Source organism: Desmodus rotundus, chromosome 7 (assembly GCF_022682495.2).
Source record: "Desmodus rotundus isolate HL8 chromosome 7, HLdesRot8A.1, whole genome shotgun sequence".
Taxonomy (NCBI): Eukaryota; Metazoa; Chordata; class Mammalia; order Chiroptera; family Phyllostomidae; genus Desmodus; species Desmodus rotundus.
In genome coordinates this window covers 98,783,026-98,800,839 of record NC_071393.1, presented here as the reverse complement: position 1 = coordinate 98,800,839, position 17,814 = coordinate 98,783,026, and the positions used below count along the sequence as shown (strand labels likewise).

Below are 17,814 nucleotides of genomic sequence, written 5' to 3'. Positions count from 1 at the left end.
CAGGCCACACATGTCTGTGTTGTTTACAGAATCCGAAGGCCTGGAACATAATGGTACTCAAAAACATAGCCGCCTCGGGGAAGTTCTCCAGTGACCGAACGATCAAGGAGTACGCCAGGGACATCTGGAACATGGAGCCTTCGGATCTAAAGATTTCCTTATCCAACGAAGCTAGCAATGAGGTGTACAAGGCCAATGGAAAGTAAGTCATAAAATGCCTCCAGAAAAAAAATAGCTTCTAATGGGACTTGAACATTTTTGCAACGTTCTTTGATTTTATTTTGTTTAGTTAGCTAACAGTCCAGTTCAGTATCTCCAGGAATTGGGAGGGGAAAGTATGTACCTGTATTGGCTAAAAATAAAGTGTCAATTTCCAGGGCTACCTGAGTGCCAAACGATATTATTTTATAAAAAATTGAGTCACATGCTAAGCCTTTCCGCAATCAATCAGAAAGCTAGAAAACTGCTTGGAACTTTTTAATGTTATTTAAATTAACTAAACTAAATATAAATCATTTAACTACACGTTTTTCTTTGGGATCCATTTTTTACCAAATGTTAATTCTCCATAGTGATGTTTCAGCATGTTCCACAAAGTAGGCTGTGATAACCTAAATGAAAACATTCCATACAACCCAGCATCCCTGCTTCATAGTTCGCAGGTGACTTGTAGGAATGCCGGTGACTTTAGCTCGTACAAGCAGCCCAGTACATTTTACACACAAAAAGTACACATCACAGGCGGTGTTTGGACCAAGTCTTCGCTGAAGGTTTCTGCTGGTCTCAGACCTCATGCCCACTGCTCATTCAGGAACTCTCTGCCGAGAAAGGAAGTCGATCAGATCATGTGCTTTCCCCACCTCTTGGTCTGAGTAAGCCAGAGCAGCACTAATTGCCTTTAAGAGAAGAAAGTCACATTTAGCAAACCTCCTCTTACCTTACAGTTTTTAACAGCATGGGGCATCTGCACAGCAGGTTGTGCTGGAAGCCAGGAGGAAAGATCACCATCTTCACTCTCTCTTTGTTCCTATATGCGTTGTGTGCGATTTCATAGAGCTGCAAGGGGACAGGAAGACAGGCATTCAAAGGCTGACGATCAAAAATGTTGTTTTTCTAGTCTGATGTTCATATAAGGGTAAGAAACACCTGGCTTGAGGAGCTAGTCCCATTAGATCAGAGATGCGGGGGCTCTCCACATTCCCACCGGCCTGCCTCTGCAACTGCAGACCTGAAAGCTGCACGGCCCACACAGAACACAGAGAACCTCGTCCTCCACTGTCCACACCTCCCTGCGAGGACAAGCAGTTGTGATGGATGCACTCTGTTCCGTTAAAAGAAACTGCGTCCTTATTTTTAGAGCCACTACAGGAAAGACTACAGAGAGGTTCCTATTGTATCCTGGGGTCTTCATGACACTTCCAGGTTCACAGAGCCCAAATGAGGAACTAGGGTCCACCACAAATGCTCCCTTGAGCTGAGTAGCACGGGACAGGAATGCTTACTGCGTACACCAGGCAGCATGGTTATTTAGGGGTATAGAGAATCCCTGAGAACGTCAGAGACCCTCCTCTGGGTTCTAGTCAAAGTCTGACTGGAAGAGAAGATGGTGAAATAAGACCAGTATGTCTCAGTCAGGACTGAGCTCTTGGTTTACCTGTTTTCCGTTCTCCAAAGGCACTGTCCTGTCATCCTCGCCGTGAATGATGAGAAGGGGGGAAGACAGGAATTTTACACTAGGAACAAGTAGGAGAAAAGCTTTCAGTTCAAGAATTATTTGTTGGGACTTCTCCTCTTCCTCCAAGTTAAAGCTTTACCAAACATGAAGTTTGCTCAAAATAGAACTCTCTTTCCTTCCCTCCCAAGAGTAACTTTATTTTTTCTCTGGGTAAGATTCTCCCCTTCTATTTACTTATATAATTTAATTAGGTATCTAATTAACTTAGCTGCTATGTGACTTTTTTTAAATAATGAAGAAAAACACTGAAATACTGAATTTGTACAGGGTTACAAGAATCTCATGTTTTTCCTTACTCCATCTTATATCATAATATTTGAAATATTATAATTAAAAGACTATAAAAGAAAAGAACTCAAAACCCCAAAATAGTAACTACCACAGGACAAAATGGAATTCTTTGTGTCCAGTTACCTACTTTTCTCCATAAATGTACAGGAGAACATGCAATAAATAGGTTTGATTAGCTTCCTGGTCACCCTCCTGCTTTGGTAATTCAGTAAGGCTGTGGCATGAGGAATGAGCATTCCTAACCCCAGGGACATTCTCAAATGATACTTCCCTCCCCACACCCAGTTCTGATACCCTTCCATCCATGCCACAGTGGCTTGCCACAGTTACTCCTGAGAATGTTAGATCCCTCAAGTGTGTTGAAATAGAAAAACACTAAAATACTAATAATGACTGCCTATTTGCTCAAATTCCCCAACCATGAGAGGGTCACTTACCAAATTCTACTCATTGGATTTGCTGCCAGGTTAGTAGGCTAGATAGTAGATAGGTTTTGGGGAATAAGGCCTAGAAGTCAGGGATCCCCTAGAAATGTTAGGCTAGACCCTAGAGGACCTTTAAAGGGTCCTGATAGGCCCTAACTCTACAACTCCCTTTATGAGTTCCAAGAAAGTACTGAATCTGTGATGTCATCAAATTAGTCATGAGGAAAACATCAAATACTAAACATTTGTACATACATTAGCCTAAATCCTAGTGCCCACCTAAGAATTCTTATCCACTCTTTCAGACTGCTCATCTACCCATCCAGCAAGTCCCTGACAGTTACCCCCTGGAATCCTACACACATACAATAATGGACATTTTTCATCATTAGCTTACTTTTCATCATTAGGGAAGACTATTTTGTCTTTTCTCAGGGCATCCATGAGTGTTTGTAAAAATCCTGGAAGTTTCTGGTAAATCTGTTTTTTAAAAAGAAAAAAAGTTAAAACTTGGCCTGCAGCTATATCATTTGCTGTAATTTCCCACCATGAACTGTGGTGATTTAGAGAGTAGTAATTTTCTAAATATAATAAACTTTTTTTAAAAACAAAACTTTTGTGATTATAAAAGTAATTCATATCATTGTAGGAATTTGTAAAATACAGAACGCAGCAGAGAAGAGACAAATCACACATAATCCCACCATCCATTGACCATCACTGTTTACATTTTGTTGTTTTCGCTTCCTTCTTTCTTTACAATACAAATAGCACCATTAACTTATTTCTTCATATTCTTAAAGGAGCAGTGATATAATAATCTAAAAATTGCTTCCATAGTGAACATAATTAACTGGTTTATTTGGGGAACAGAATATTCTGATTAATCAAAAATTCTGCTGAAAGTATGTAATACGTAGATAATTGGCTTAAAGGACTTGAATATTATAAACTGTTGAATTGATGCTGCAATGTTTTAAAAGGCATTTTAGGTTAGTTTTTCACAATGACCACAGGACTCCAAATACAACAGTTACATTCTAAACATATTCAATTCCTTTGTTCATGGCAAACACCAATAAATAGAATTCTGGTTAAATTAGCTTTACCATATTTTGATGAAGTCAATAGGTAAATTGGTTTATATGCCCTAAAAGCATTTATTTCAACTAAAAATAAGGAAAGGACACAAACCCTGAGCAATATTACATCTTCCTCACAAACTTCGATTCTACCTCCAAGCTAGATCCCAAATCCTTTCATTTCTCTCCATTTCCACCACCCCTGGAACCAAGAGTCCTCTGAGAGATATTCAGTAAGAGAAGCCTTCAGCAATGCACCTCAAGTTCTAAAGGAGTAAGAAGAAAGCCACCCTAGCCAATCTCCCCTTTTACTCCTCAGTAGCCCGGGTGCCTCTTGAGACTCAGAGGTCATAGCATCCCCTCCAGCCAAGAGCACAGCCATAGGTTCCTAATTGGTCTCCCTGCCTCTCTGTTCTGGAATACCACCAGATGAATATTCTTAAAATACCACGAAATCTGCTGTTATTGGGCTTTGGGAGTACCATACTGCTTTTAAAAAAAGAAAGAAAGAAAACCCTCCTGGCTTGGCTGCAAGCCAATCCACATCTGAGCACAATCCCTCATTCTAAAGGCTGCATATCTCCAGTCTGTCTGCCCAGCATAAGAAAATGTAGGACCGAGTCCCATTTCCCTCAGCTCTAAGTGCAGGCAATGATGCCAAACTCACAGAGTTGCTGTGAGGACGTAAAAGGGTAACAAGTATGAATGATCTTAAGTGGAAGGCCTATAAGATTCTCAGCATCTTATGGCATATACTCGCCCCATTGCAGCCATGTGCCTTGACTCAACATTCTCCCCTCGGGACTGTGTGACCTAACGGCTCTCCCTCACCTTCAAGAAAGAAGCTTAAGTTCTATCAACCTGTAAGTCTTCATCGGCCACACCTGCACACAGGACCCTTCTCTTCCCTGAATTCTCCTCATCCTGAAACCATTGTTCAAGGTCCTCCCCTAACACTTAACCTTAGTCTACTTGGTAACAGAGTGAGAGAAGAGAATATGCATTTGTTCAGTGCCTATTAGCAGTTGGGTACTTTGCATACATTATTTTATTTCATTTACTCTTGGTAACAACACTATGCAATAGGCACTTATCAACCCTGTTATATAAAAATGGGGAACTCAGAGAAGAAAAATAACTCAGCTAGGTCATAAGTGTGATTAGTGGGAGAGGCCAAGTTTGACTCAAATATTTCTGGCTCCATAGCCCATGCTCTTTTTCCACTCTCATGCTACCTTCCTATTCTTGGTAATAAGATTGATTCCAAAATGACATCTGGAAATCTGTCATTATTTTATATCCCCCTTTAATTTCCTATGTCCCCAACTAGACAGCAAGCTTCTTGAGGGTGAGGACCTATGCCTTTTACTGCATCTGATGTCTCACACAGCATACACTTTCTTATTCAAGTCATTTTAGAGTTATGTTACTCCACTCATAATAAAAAATAGCTAATAGCCATTGAGTGCTTACTCTGTGCCAAGTCAGAAGAAAGCAAGAACCCTAAGGCAAAAGAACACAGAGCAGTCAACACAAATAGAAAACATAGTAAAAGAGAGGGTTGAAACCTAATACATCATAATTACATTAAATGTAAACAGACTAAATACTTCAGTTAACAGACAGAAGTCTGTCATGCTGGAAAAGAAATCAAAACCCTACCATATGCTGCTTATAAGCGATATGCATTAAATGTAAAAATTCAGAAAAAAGCCAATGGATAAAAAATGATGTATCATACAAACACTTAAAGGTATACTAGTATCAGATAAAGTTGGCTTTAAGTCAAGCATTATTCAGTGTAAAAGGGGATATTTCATGATGAAAAAAAGGATCAACTCACATGAAATATATAAAATTACATTATTGCCCTGACCGGTGTGGCTCAGTTGGTACTGGGCATCATCCCACAAAACAAAAGTTCGCCAGTTGGATTCCTGATCAGGGCACACGCCTGGGTTGCAAGCCTGGTCCCCATTCAGGGCACGTGCAAGAGGCAACTGATTGATGTTTCTCTCCCTCTCTTTCTCCCTTCCGCCCAAGAACAAATAAAGTCTTTTTTAAATTACATTATTATTAAAGCATGTTTCTAATATAACCTTTAAAAACCAAAGCAAAAATTGACAGATCTAAAGTAGAAATAACTCCACAATCATGGTGAGATATTTTAATACTCTTCCTTTAGTAACTAATAAAATAAACAGTCAAAAAATTGGTAAGGATATAGAAGAATTAAATGATATGTTAAGAATATTCATCTAATTGACACATTAGAATACTGTACCCAAAAGAACAGGACACATTCTTTTCAAGCATATGGACCATTTACCCAGATTGAGCATTTTGGGGGACAAAGTGCAACTCCAAACAGATTTCAGAAACTGAAATCATACAGAGTATATTCTCAGATGATGGTAGAATTGAGCTAGAAGTCAATAACAAAAAATCAAATCCCGGAATGTATAGAAATTATGAAACATACTTCTAACTAACCTATAAGTCAAATAAGCTACAATATCATAAAATATATTGAACAAAATTATAATTAAAATTCATTTAAAAATTTATGAGATGTAGCTGAAGTATACCTTAGGTGTAATCTGCCTAAAGGCATAAACTAGGAAAAGAAATACTGAAAATAAATTATCCAAGTACCTTCTCAAGAAAATTTTTTAAAAAGAACAACAAATTAAATCTAAAGAAAAATAGAGGAAAGAGAATAATGAAGACCAGAAATTAATAAGATGGTTAGCCTACAATACAGATAATCAACAAAGTCCAAGTTGGTTCTTCGAAAAAACTAATAAAATTAATTAACTCTTGATGTAAACATTGGCTGTCCCCTTCTCCTTGCCCTTGGACAATAGAAGCCATTGCTTCTGGAAGGTTATGCTACCCTCCCCCAACACTCTAACCCCAGGGTGGCAGAAACAACTACCCCCTTTACTCAAACCTTAGAGTCCCAGTGGATCAAGCCAAAGCTAGACTTTACCTGAGGTCACATCTTATTCTGCTCTTTCCCCTTCCTTATCCTACAACCCTTAATCAAATAACCTCGAAGATCTTTCTTGAAGAGTACTCTCCATAAATCACACACACCAAATCCCTGCCATTGACTTGGCTTCTAAGAGAGTCTAACCTACTCCTGGCTGGTGTGGCACAGTGAATTGCATACCAGCCTGTGAACCAAATGGTTGCTGGTTTGATTCCTGGTCTAAGGCACATGCCTGGGCTGCAGGCTGGGTCCCCGGTGGGGAATAAGAGGCAACCACACATTGATGTTTCTCTCCCTCTCTTTCTCCCTCCCTTCCCCTCTCTAAAAATTAATAAATAAAATTGTTTTTTTTAAAAAAAGAACCTAACCTAAAACTGAAAGGCATAAACTTCCTAAGTCTAATAATTAATTTAAAAATAAATTGGAAAGTGTAATTATTTAGAAAGTCTAACAATGAATTTTAAAAAATAATTAACTTTAAAAATAAACTTGTATATACAATGTTCCTGAATTGGAAGACTCATTATTAGAAAGCTATCAACCCTCCCCCAAAATTGATCTGTAGATCCAAAGTAATCCCAATCAAAACCCCAGGAAGTTGGGGGTTTTTTAAAGAAATTGACAAGTACATTCCAAAATGTATATGGAAATGCAGAAGGTAAAGCATAGTCAAGATGGTCTTGAGTAAGAACAAAGCAGCCCTGCCTGGTGTGGCCCGGTTGGCTAGGCGTCGTCCCACAAAGCGAAAGGTCCGGTTCCAGGTCAGGGCACATGCCTGGGTTATGGGCCCAGGCCTCAGCTGACACAAGCAAGAGGCAATCGATCGATGTTTCTTTCACATGTCAGTGTTTCTCTGCCTCTCTTTTTCCCTTCCTTCCGCTCTCTCTAAAAATAAATATAATAAATAAGAAAGAACAAAGCTGAAGAACTTAGCCAGATAGCAAGATCTATAAAGCTACAGTAATTAAGAGATTGTAGAGAAACGAGGAACTACCAAGAGACCCATATATAGAGAGAGAGAGGGGAACACTGATTCATACAAACACTGGCACTGCTGAGTGATGGGGAAGGTCGATTTAGTAAATGGCACTGGGCCAACTGAACAGGCATATGGACTTCTACATCCTACATATGCAAGAATACATGCCTGGGGTGTAGCTCTAAATGTAAGAGGTAAAACAATTTCTAGAAAATAGTATAGAACAGTATCTTCATAATCTATGGGTAAGCAGAGTTTTATTAAACAGGATACTTTTATTTTAAAAGCATTAACCATTAAAAAATGTTGGCAAACTGGTCCACGTGAAATTGAGGAACATCTCTTCATTATGAGATACCATTAAGGTAGTAAAAAAGCAAAACAAGTACTTTTTAAAAGCAAAAAAAATGGAATATATTTGAAATACAAATAATTTGAATGACTTACCCTATGAAGAACTTCTACAAATAAAGAGACAACTCAATTTTAACAAATAAGCAAAAGACATAAACAGGTTATCTCACAAGAGATGGTAGCCAAATGGCTAATAAACATATGAAAAAAATGCCTAGCTTCATTAGTCATCAAATGCAAATTAAAACTACAATGAGAGAGCAATACAGGAGCAAGGATGTGAAGCAATTGGAACTCTCATACACAGTAAGTGGGAGAGTGGAGGAGCAAAGTCACCTTGGAAAACTGCTCGGCACTATAACTACTAAAGCTGAACATATGCATACCTTATTATCCAGCAAGTCCACTCCCAAGGTATACTCCATCGAAATATGTACACAAGTTTAGAAAATACATGTACAAGGACATGTATAAGAACAATGTTATTAGTTACCCAAAATAGAAAGCAACTCAAATGTCCATAAACAATAGACTAGATCAATAAATTGTAGTATATTTATACAATGAAATACATATAGCAATAGGAATAATGGAACTACGGCTATATGTCATGATAAAATCCTACAAATAGATGGTTGGGTGAAAAAATAAAATAGACTACATCCCATATAATTCTAATATATAAAGTTCAAAAACAAATAAAACTGTTGCTGAAAGAGGCTTGCACAGGTGGTAACATTATAAAAGAAAAGATGTGGCTGACACTCGTAGAGCCGAAAATGATGGTGTGATTACCATGAAATTCAGGCTGAGGGTGGCAGCTAGGAGGAGCTGTACTGGATTGAAAAGCAACATACAGACGGCACTTGTGGCGATGCTAGTTTCTTGACTTAGGTGTTGGTTATATTTTGACTTAGGTGTTCAATTTATAATTATTTGTCAAATCATGTATTTTTCTCTATTATGTTAATTTTCAAAATTATAAAATTTCAAAAATGAAACAAAAGTAAATGGGAAGATTGTATCTGAATTGTTAAATACCTACAAGTTAGTGAATTTGTTAGTAATTAGTTAGAGTAATTTAGTAGATGATCCATTAATGGTTACCTTAAAATAAAATATTCACTTGTCTAGAACCAATTGAAAATGTCTAATTTGTTAAATCTTAAATCACTCAGCATTCTGTATTTTAGATTGTAGAGGGGATTCCTGTATTGAGCTGAAGCTTAGATAGTATGGGCATTTTCAAGATTATGTAATTCTGTGAACTGGCTGTCCCAGAAATAATGAGCTCCCTATCCCTGAAGTAGTTAAGCAAAAAAGATTCCAAAAGTAGGAGGCTGTATATTCCTTCTAAGAGTCTCTCCTATGTCCATCTTTCTCCCTCTCTCTCTCTCTCTTTCTCTCTCTCTCTCTCCCCCCCTTTCTCCCCCTCTCTCCCCCTTCACCTGCCATCCTCCCTCTCCCCTTTACTCTCACTCCTTATATGGGTATATGACTATAAGCAATTGAGCATTGAGCTTGAAATAAAATTATAAAATTAGGATAAGCTACACAACAGATTTAAAAAACTACATCTTGTTGCCCAATTCTTCATACCTTATTTTCTTGGAAAGATTGTCTTCTCTACATAGGATACTATATAAAATCATTTCTCAGCTTCCTAGAATTCTCTAGAGGCTTTCTTATTATAAAACTATGAATGACATATGCCTGACATTCATAGGACTAAAAATGATGTATAAGAAGTTTGTTTTCACTTTTAAAAAAGAATAAATAATAAATAAGTCTAAATCAAGCCTATTAAAAAAGCATAAAAGATAAGAGGTAAAGCTTTGGCTCTTAATAAGCCACTCAATCTATTAGAAGAAATTAAAAACACTACCATCCTGGCTGGTGTGGTTCAATGGGTTGAGCACCAGCCTGCAAACTCAAAGGCTGCCAGTTCGATTTCCAGTCAGGGAACATGCCAGGGTTGCAGGCCAGACCCCCATGTGGGCATATGTGAGAGGCAACTGATCAATGAATCTCTTACACATCAACGTTTCCCTCCCTCTCTTTCTCCCTTTCTTCCCCCTCTCTAAAAATAAATAAAATCTTTAAAAAATAATAATAATAGCACTACCAAATCCAAAAGCCATCATGGCCTCCTCTAGTAGCAACTAGCTAATAACCTGTCTTAAGTTAGAATAACTTAGACATATATAAAACTAGTTAAGAAAAGGATTGTGGTTAATAAACATGTGGAAACACTTGGACATATTGTGAAGATGAATAAGAGACTCACCTTTAACAAGGGATAATTGATACTTGCAGTCCACATGTTGGTAAATGGAGCTTCCAGAATAATAGCATCAACTGGGGATCCTTGAAAGTAATAAAAAAGAAATAATTCACTTATCATATCTAAATATCACCTTCACTAAATAAGGGGTATTCAAGGTATTGTACATGAACTACCCTCATCAAAATCATTTGTGAAGCTTATTAATAATACACATTCCTGGATCCCACACCAGACTTACTGAGTCAGAAGTCAGAATTTCCAGGGGGTTGGGGGTGTGAGAATGTGCATTTTAAACAAGCTTCCCCACCCACCCAACCAAGAGATTTCCATGCACATGGTAGTTTCAAACCACTACCTTCTTCAAAAACACAACCAGATTTTCAAGGTTTGGAGACTTTAAGAAAGCAAAGTATTATGGGGAGGAAAACTGCTCGGCAGCCCATTGTTAAGAATGTGCCAGAGGCTGACTAGGTTGTTTTGTCCAACACCTTCTCAGAGAACAATTAGAAAACGTGTGTCAGATAAGGATGTGTATATGTGTGTGTGCATGTGCATGTGTGTGTATGTGTGTGTTAGAAGGCACCTGAGCCTGCTAAATCAGTGAGATTTTAGCCATTACCAAAAGACAAATACCAAAACAGTTTGAGGTGCCTCTCCCCTCAAAGGAGTTGAAATTTTGAAAGCAACAGTGGTAGCTTAGAGGCTTAGAACTAGAAAGAACTTTCAGCATCTTCACAGGACCAAATGGACAAAGTTAGAGCTCAGGACCTGACAAGGAGAAAGGCCTTAGTACATTTCTCAGGCTTTTTCTTGTGACCTCAACGAATGTCACCTTGGGAGTTATGGTGAACTAGAAATAGACCAGCTTGAAATCAGTTCAAGCTCTCATGTGATTTAGGTGATCTCCCCCTATTATAACTTTTAGGAGAAAAACAAATTCTTTCTAGACAAAGAGAACTTATCCCAGCCTCACATTATATCTACAGTTTTCCATACACAATGTCTAGCACTGAATTAAAAATAACTGGACATAAAGACAAAAATAGCCTTCCCTCCAAAATTTAAAAAAAGGCAATAATAGAAATAGATCAACAAAAGATCTAGATATTAGAGTTATCATATATGGAATTTAAAATAATTTAAATAGTAAAATTTTTTAATTCTTAATAAAGAATTACTATATTGATATTAAAGTATTAAAATTCTCACATTTAAAATTATTTACACGTATTTACATACATGCATTACATACATGGACACAAATATATAGGTAGTTAATATATTCAAGAAATCAATGACAAGAAAAATTTTAGCAGAAAACTATAAATTCAGTTTCTAGAGACTTCTGGCCTAGATGGAGACATAGGTAGATACACTTTGCCTCCTCACACAACCAAAAGAACAACAACAAATTTAAAAACACAAAACAACCACAATTGCCAGAAAATTGAGCTGTATGGAAGTCTGACAACTAAGAAGTTAAGAAACATTCATCCAGACCAGTAGGAGGGGCAGAGATGGGCAGCTAGGACTTGCAGCAAGGTGGCTGCTGGAGGACCAGGGCAGGAGAGGTGGTGGCTGGTGGATGGGGCAGTCCCACATTTGTATGCAGATAAACCAGGAGGAACAATGGGAGTGAGACGGCACAACCCAGGGTTCCATATCAAGGGAAATAAATCCTCAAAAACTCTGATTGAAAAAATCTGTGAGGGTGGCGGCAGTGGGAGAAACTCCTAGCCTCACAGGGAGGTTTGTTGAAGAGACCCACAGGGTCTTAGAACGTACACAAACCCACCCACCCAGGAACCAGCACCAGAAGGACCCAATTTGCTTGTGGGTAGTGGGGGAAGTGGCTGAAAGCCAGCAGAGAGTCAAGCAAGGGGCATTGTTCCCTCTCAGATCTGTACCCTACATACAGTGACATGGGCCCTGGTGAATACCTAAGGCTCCACCCCTTACTACATAACAGGTGCACCCAGACAAAAAAAATATGGCCCAAATGAAAGAACAGATCAAAGCTCCAAAAATAGAACTAAGTGAGGAAGAGAGAGCCAACATATCAGATACACAGTTCAAACACTGGTAATCAGGATGCTCACAGAAATGGTTTAGTATGGTTGCAAAATTGAGGAAGAAGTGAAGGCTATGAAAAGTGAAGTAAAGGAAAATGTACAGGAAACCAACAGTGATGGAAAGGAAACCAAGACTCAAATCAACGGTTTGGAGCAGAAGAAAGAAATAAACATTCAACCAGAACAGAATGAAGAAGCAAGAATTCAAAAAAATGAGGAGAGGCTTAGGAACCTCTGGGACAACTTTAATCGTTCCAACATCCAAATCATAGGGCTGCCAGAAGGAGAAGAGGAAGGGCAAGAAATTGAAAATTTATTTGAAAACATAATGAAGGAGAACTTCCCAAACCTGGCAAAGGAAATAGACTTCCAGGAAGCTCAGAGAATCCCAAAGAAGTTGGACCCAAGAAAGCACACACCAAGCCACATCATAATTACATTACTCAAAATTAAAGATAAGGAGAGAATCTTAAAAGCAGTAAAAGAAAAGGAGAGTTACCTACAAAGGAGCTCCCATAAGACTATCAGCCGGTTTCTCAAAAGAAACCTTACAGGCAGGAAGGGGCTGGAAAGAAGTATTCAAAGTCATGAAAGGCAAGGACCTACATCCAAGATTACTCTATCCAGCAAAGCTATCATTTAGAATGGAAGGGCAGATAAAGTGCTTCCCAGATAAGGTCAAGTTAAAGGAGTTCATCATCACCAAGCCTTTATTACATGAAAAGTTCAAGGGACTTATCTAAGAAAAAGAAGATGATCAAAAATACAAACAGTAAAATGACAACAAACTTACAGCTATCAACAACTGAACCTAAAACAAAAACAAACTAAGCAAACAACTAGAATAGGAACAGAACCACAGAAATGGAGATCACATGGAGGGTTATCAGCGGGGTGGGGGAGGAGGGAGAATGGGGGAAGTGGTACAGGGAATAAGTAGCTTAAATGTTAGGTACAAAATAGACGGCGGGGGGGGGGGGAGGGGCGGTAAGAATAGTGTAGGAAATGGAGAAGCCAAAGAACTTAAAATATGTATGATCCATGGATATGAACTAAGGCGGGGAATGCTGGTGGGGGTGGTGGAGGGTGGAGGGAAATAAAGGAGAGAAAGAAAATGGGACAACTGTAATAGGATAACAAATAAAATATATTTAAAAAAGAAAACTATAAATTCTATAAAAAGTAATCAAATAGAAATTCCAGAACTGAATAATACAATTTAATTGAAATTATGAAATCAATAGAGTAGTTAAATACCAGATTAGAATCAGCTGAAAAGAATTAGTGAACTGTATAACTAAAGCAAAAGAAAATATCTAAACTAGAGCACAAAGAGAAAAAAGTCTGGAAAACCCAGAAAAGGGAGAGAAGACGAAAGAGGCAGGAACAATATTGAAGATACAAGGACCAACAATTTTCCAAAATAGATGAACACCAAGCCACAGAGTTCAGATGTGCTATAAACCCCTAGCAGAATAAGTACTAAGAAACCCACACCTAGAAAAATCAGTAGAACTGCTGAAAAACCAAGACCAAAAGAAAATCTCAAGAGCAATCAGAAGAAAAAGCAAGCTTTATCTTCAAAGGAGCAGCAGTAAGACTGCAGCTGACTTCCTAATGAAACAGTGAAAGCCAGAACAAAGTGTTGAGATAAAACTACTAGAATTCTGTGCCCAGTGAAAATATCCTTCAAAAATGAAGATGAAATAAAGACATTTTCAGATCAAAATTGAGAGAATTCTTCAACAGACAGGCAGAGCAAATATCCTAGATGGAAACAGAGAAATACTGAAACTACTAAAGAGCAAAAAAATATATATATATTAAATCTAAATATTGACTTTAAAACATAAAAATAATATTTTATAGAATGTGTATAGAGAAAATTAAAATACATGACGGCAAGAGTTCATAAGCTGAGGATGTAAATGGAATTAAAGTATTCCAAGTTCATTGCATTATCTAGGAAATGAAGTATTCATTTTCGTGAGAATTTAGTTCATGTAATATAGCATTGTCAACACTGTGAAGGAAGTGACAGAGAGCTATAAGACCTTAGAGGAGTATTGAAATAATGTTTAGTTTATTTACATAAGTAATTAAGGTTGTGAATAGCAGGTGACTTGCTTTAAAGTGTTTACCTAACTCAGCCTGACCTGTATTGCCAAGTAAAGTTTCAGATGTGACGCAAGAGATTGCAAGCTTTTGATGCACATCAAAATCACCTTGTCCTATTCACAGAGATTCCAGTTCACGAAAATAGATCCAGGAAACCTGTATTTTCAAAAAAGCACCCCAGGAGGGTCTGATCCAGGCAGTTCTCGGCCCATTTTGAGAAATGCTGACATAAACATTATGTAAGAAGGGCTGCAGAAAGCAAGCCCTGCCTATTATTTCTTACTGTATTATTTTCCTCTCCTGTAATTCAAATTACTCCATAACATTCATTATCACTTCACAATGAGGGCTCTTTCAAAGGTAATGTTAATTCTTTCTTTTGTATTTATTTTTAATTTCATAATCTTGAAAAACAGCTATTTTCTATGTTAAATAGAGAGGAAAAAAAGCTTGTTACACTATCAGAAACTGGCTTAAAGTTGGGGTGCTTTAGATATCTCTTTGTTCAAAGTGTGCACAATAGCCTCTTGACTGTTTTTAGTTTCCCACCTCAAGCCAGAAAATTATACCATGTAGTCATCTCACAGTACCTTTCTCTTCGAGTGCTCTCGCAGCATTCGTTGCAACTCTGTAACGCAGTGAAAGTTGGTATATATGTGAAACAGTGACTTACCAGTCAAGTAAATAATACAAAATGCGACACCCAGGACAAGCATCTGATGAGAGCTCTGGAAGCTCTGGTTAGGAAATGCACATGGACACACAATTTTGCACAGCATTTCAAAGGGTCCCACTGACCCTAAATTAAGAATTCCTTTTTTTAAAACTCTCAAGGAGAGTTCTGGAATGGGCTTCAGTGTCACAGAAACCATGGAGCTGAGTGATCCCTCCCTTGTTTGAAAACCAGGCACACTGAGAAGGCCAGGGCTCTGGCCACATGCAGGAAGTGAAAGAAACTGGAGAAGAGTCCCTGACTCCTCGATCATGGCCCCTCCTGGTGCTCACTGCTGCCCGAAGCCCCAAGGACCCAGCGAAGGACCCATCTTCAGACCCTACTTACCCTGTACCCAGAGAGTGGCCCCAGAGGCACACGGGGGTGGTACCACATCTTGCCTTAGTCCACTCATAGACGCAAATAGCATCTGCAGTCAGTCCCGCCTCCGTGGGCTTACCTGTAGAGTCCCCGAACCCTGGCAGCAAGGAAAGGCAAACAGTATCACAACCTCCAAAGTGAGTCATCAAAAGCCTCCTGCTTCTTGAAAAATCTTTGTACACTGTTTTTTGGTTTTTTGTGGTGTAATTTTTTTTGGTCTGTTACAGTTGTCCCAATTTTTCCCTCTTTGCCCTTGTAACACATACCTCTGTAGTCAACAGACAAGACATGAAAGCCACCATCACTCAGCACCTAGATGGCAAAGAGCTATGATCATTTTCATTAGAAGGCGTAAACAGAAAAGGTGGTATAACTTCCTCTGCACCTCCTTAACTCCAGTTGTGATGGTTTAATAAGTAGGCAAAAGATGTATTTTGGAAATCTGGTGTTTGACTTCAGTCTTGGGAAGGTCAGGCCCAATGGGAAGGAAGGGATGGAAGCAGCACCGCAGAGCAGGGTCACACAGCCTGGGCCACATTGTGGCTCTGCCACTTACCAGCTCTGTGACCCTGGGCAAGCCATTCATATTTAAATATGCAAATATTATTCTGAAAAGTGAAAAACAATAGTCCCTGCTGTCGGGATTTTTGGACGATTACATGAGATGACACATTAAAATATCTTGGTACATAGTAAATGTCTTTTGTAAAGAATTCCCTTCAAAATAAGAACTCTACACAGAATTGTAGTAGAGGCAATCAAATAATAGGGTGATAATTATATTAAATAAAAAATAATTAACATTAATAAAAAATAAAGAGATCATAGATTAAATCAAACCACTGCCAAGCCCCATGTAGATAAATGAGGACAGACCATGAAAAACGTAACTTTCAATGAAATGAATTACAAAGACAAAGAGAAGAGAGAGGAAAGGAGCAAATTTACTGTTCAGACACTTTTACAACTAAATCCTCACAATAGTCCTCTAAGGAAGGCATTGTCCCCATTGAACAGACAGAGAAACTGAGCCTCGGAGAGTTGGAGCAATGTGTTCATGGTCGGCCACCCACGTGGCTGGAGGCAGAACCCAGATTCACAGCTGGTCTTGAGTACGTCCAAGTACTTACTGTGCTTCCTCTCCCACAGCATAAACATTGGGTGGCTGACTCTCATCAGGAACTTTTAAATACAAATTGAACTAATAATGAGAAAATAATCTATTTTAAATATCTATTTAAACTACATTCACACCAAAAAAAAGTTATCTAAGAAACAGGGCAGTTCAGCGTCCAGGGAAATGGGAACATTTGTGTGTGGTTTGTGACACTGGAAATTGAAGGACCATGTGACAATACAGCTCAAGAACAACAACAGCAACAGAATCTAAGAATTTATCTCTAGGAAAAAAATTCCCAAAGGAGAATAAACTAAATGCTTAAAGTTTTCCATAGCAATTCTGTTGAAAAGAAATCACCTATGCAAGAGAGAAAATGAAGGGCTAAGGAAGTATGGTTAGGCTGGGAGGGGTTGACTGGGACTGGTGATATCCAGAAGCTGCCCAGGGGAGAAGTCTTCTCATGCCTTCCCCACCCACCCCAACTACCACAAGGATGATCTGGCCACTTTTCACACCTACACCTCCAACTCTTCTCCCTTCTGTGCACACAGGGAACATACAAGTCAGCTCTGCCAAGAGTGGGAGGAGAAAAAAATACGTGTTCTCACAGACATCAGCTTCACCACCATCCCACGTGGGAAGTGCAGAGAGAGGGGTGCAGGATGGAAAGCAGGCCCCAGAATGACTAGGCATCACCATCCCAGGCAAAACTGTATCCAGCCCCACTACTCCACCAATCAGCTCTGAGAAGGCAGTGAGTGATGGAGAGAGGAGCTTCCTGTCTGAAATAGGGAGGGAGGATAAAGAATGGGCTGGGGATTCTGGGCCTGTCAGGATCCTGCGCCCCACTAATACTGTTAATCAGGAACAAGCTGAGGTGGGAGCAGGCACGTGAGAGGAGAGATCAGGCCCTGTGGTCAGTAACCAGACAAGCCTTCTGGTCACCTGCAGCAAACAATGACCCAGCTGGAATGTGGGAGAGGATACGCGGAGAGCTTGCTGGACCAGCTCTGAATCAGAAGTCAGAGATGGTTAAGTGGGAAGCCTACCATCGCCCTCACATTTGGAAATGCAGGGGCCGCCCCAACAAACTGGAGTCATGTAACAGGCTCGTGAGAACAGCAAAGTGTGGCCACCATCCCACCCTGCAGAACCCCTTATGGAGCTGAAGCCAGGGCCTAGGTGACTTTTAAAAACAGACATTCTAGGTCTTTATCCTAGAAACAAAAAAGGTTGTTTCTTATAGGAGTGACTTTCACACTT

The 17,814-nt window shown here is 39.0% G+C and overlaps 2 protein-coding genes across 14 annotated transcripts in view; one reads left to right on the top strand and one right to left on the bottom strand.

The window, feature by feature from the left end:
* PYGL (glycogen phosphorylase L) overlaps positions 1-17,814 on the top strand; it is a 70,251-nt gene that overhangs the window by 35,648 nt on the left and 16,789 nt on the right. For 4 of the 8 annotated variants that reach the window (XM_045201473.3, XM_053928305.2, XM_045201472.3 and 1 more), the window contains exon 20: positions 30-202. In XM_045201473.3, the coding sequence (XP_045057408.2) occupies positions 30-202 (173 nt within the window). Of the gene's footprint in view, positions 1-29; positions 380-4,303; positions 8,973-9,366; positions 9,389-17,102; positions 17,314-17,814 lie in introns of those variants that run through there. The other 4 variants (XM_045201469.3, XM_045201471.3, XM_045201470.3 and 1 more) reach the window with 4 other exon arrangements.
* ABHD12B (abhydrolase domain containing 12B) overlaps positions 648-17,814 on the bottom strand; it is a 58,860-nt gene continuing 41,693 nt past the window's right edge. For all 6 annotated transcript variants that reach the window (XM_053928307.2, XM_053928308.2, XM_053928309.2 and 3 more), the window contains 8 exons: positions 15,698-15,743; positions 15,399-15,528; positions 14,929-14,966; positions 10,149-10,228; positions 2,849-2,931; positions 1,655-1,733; positions 938-1,056; positions 648-818 (listed from right to left, as the gene is read on the bottom strand). In XM_053928307.2, coding sequence (XP_053784282.1) covers positions 791-818; positions 938-1,056; positions 1,655-1,733; positions 2,849-2,931; positions 10,149-10,228; positions 14,929-14,966; positions 15,399-15,528; positions 15,698-15,743 — 603 coding nt within the window. In that variant the 3' untranslated portion in view covers positions 648-790. The remainder of the gene's footprint in view (positions 819-937; positions 1,057-1,654; positions 1,734-2,848; positions 2,932-10,148; positions 10,229-14,928; positions 14,967-15,398; positions 15,529-15,697; positions 15,744-17,814) is intronic.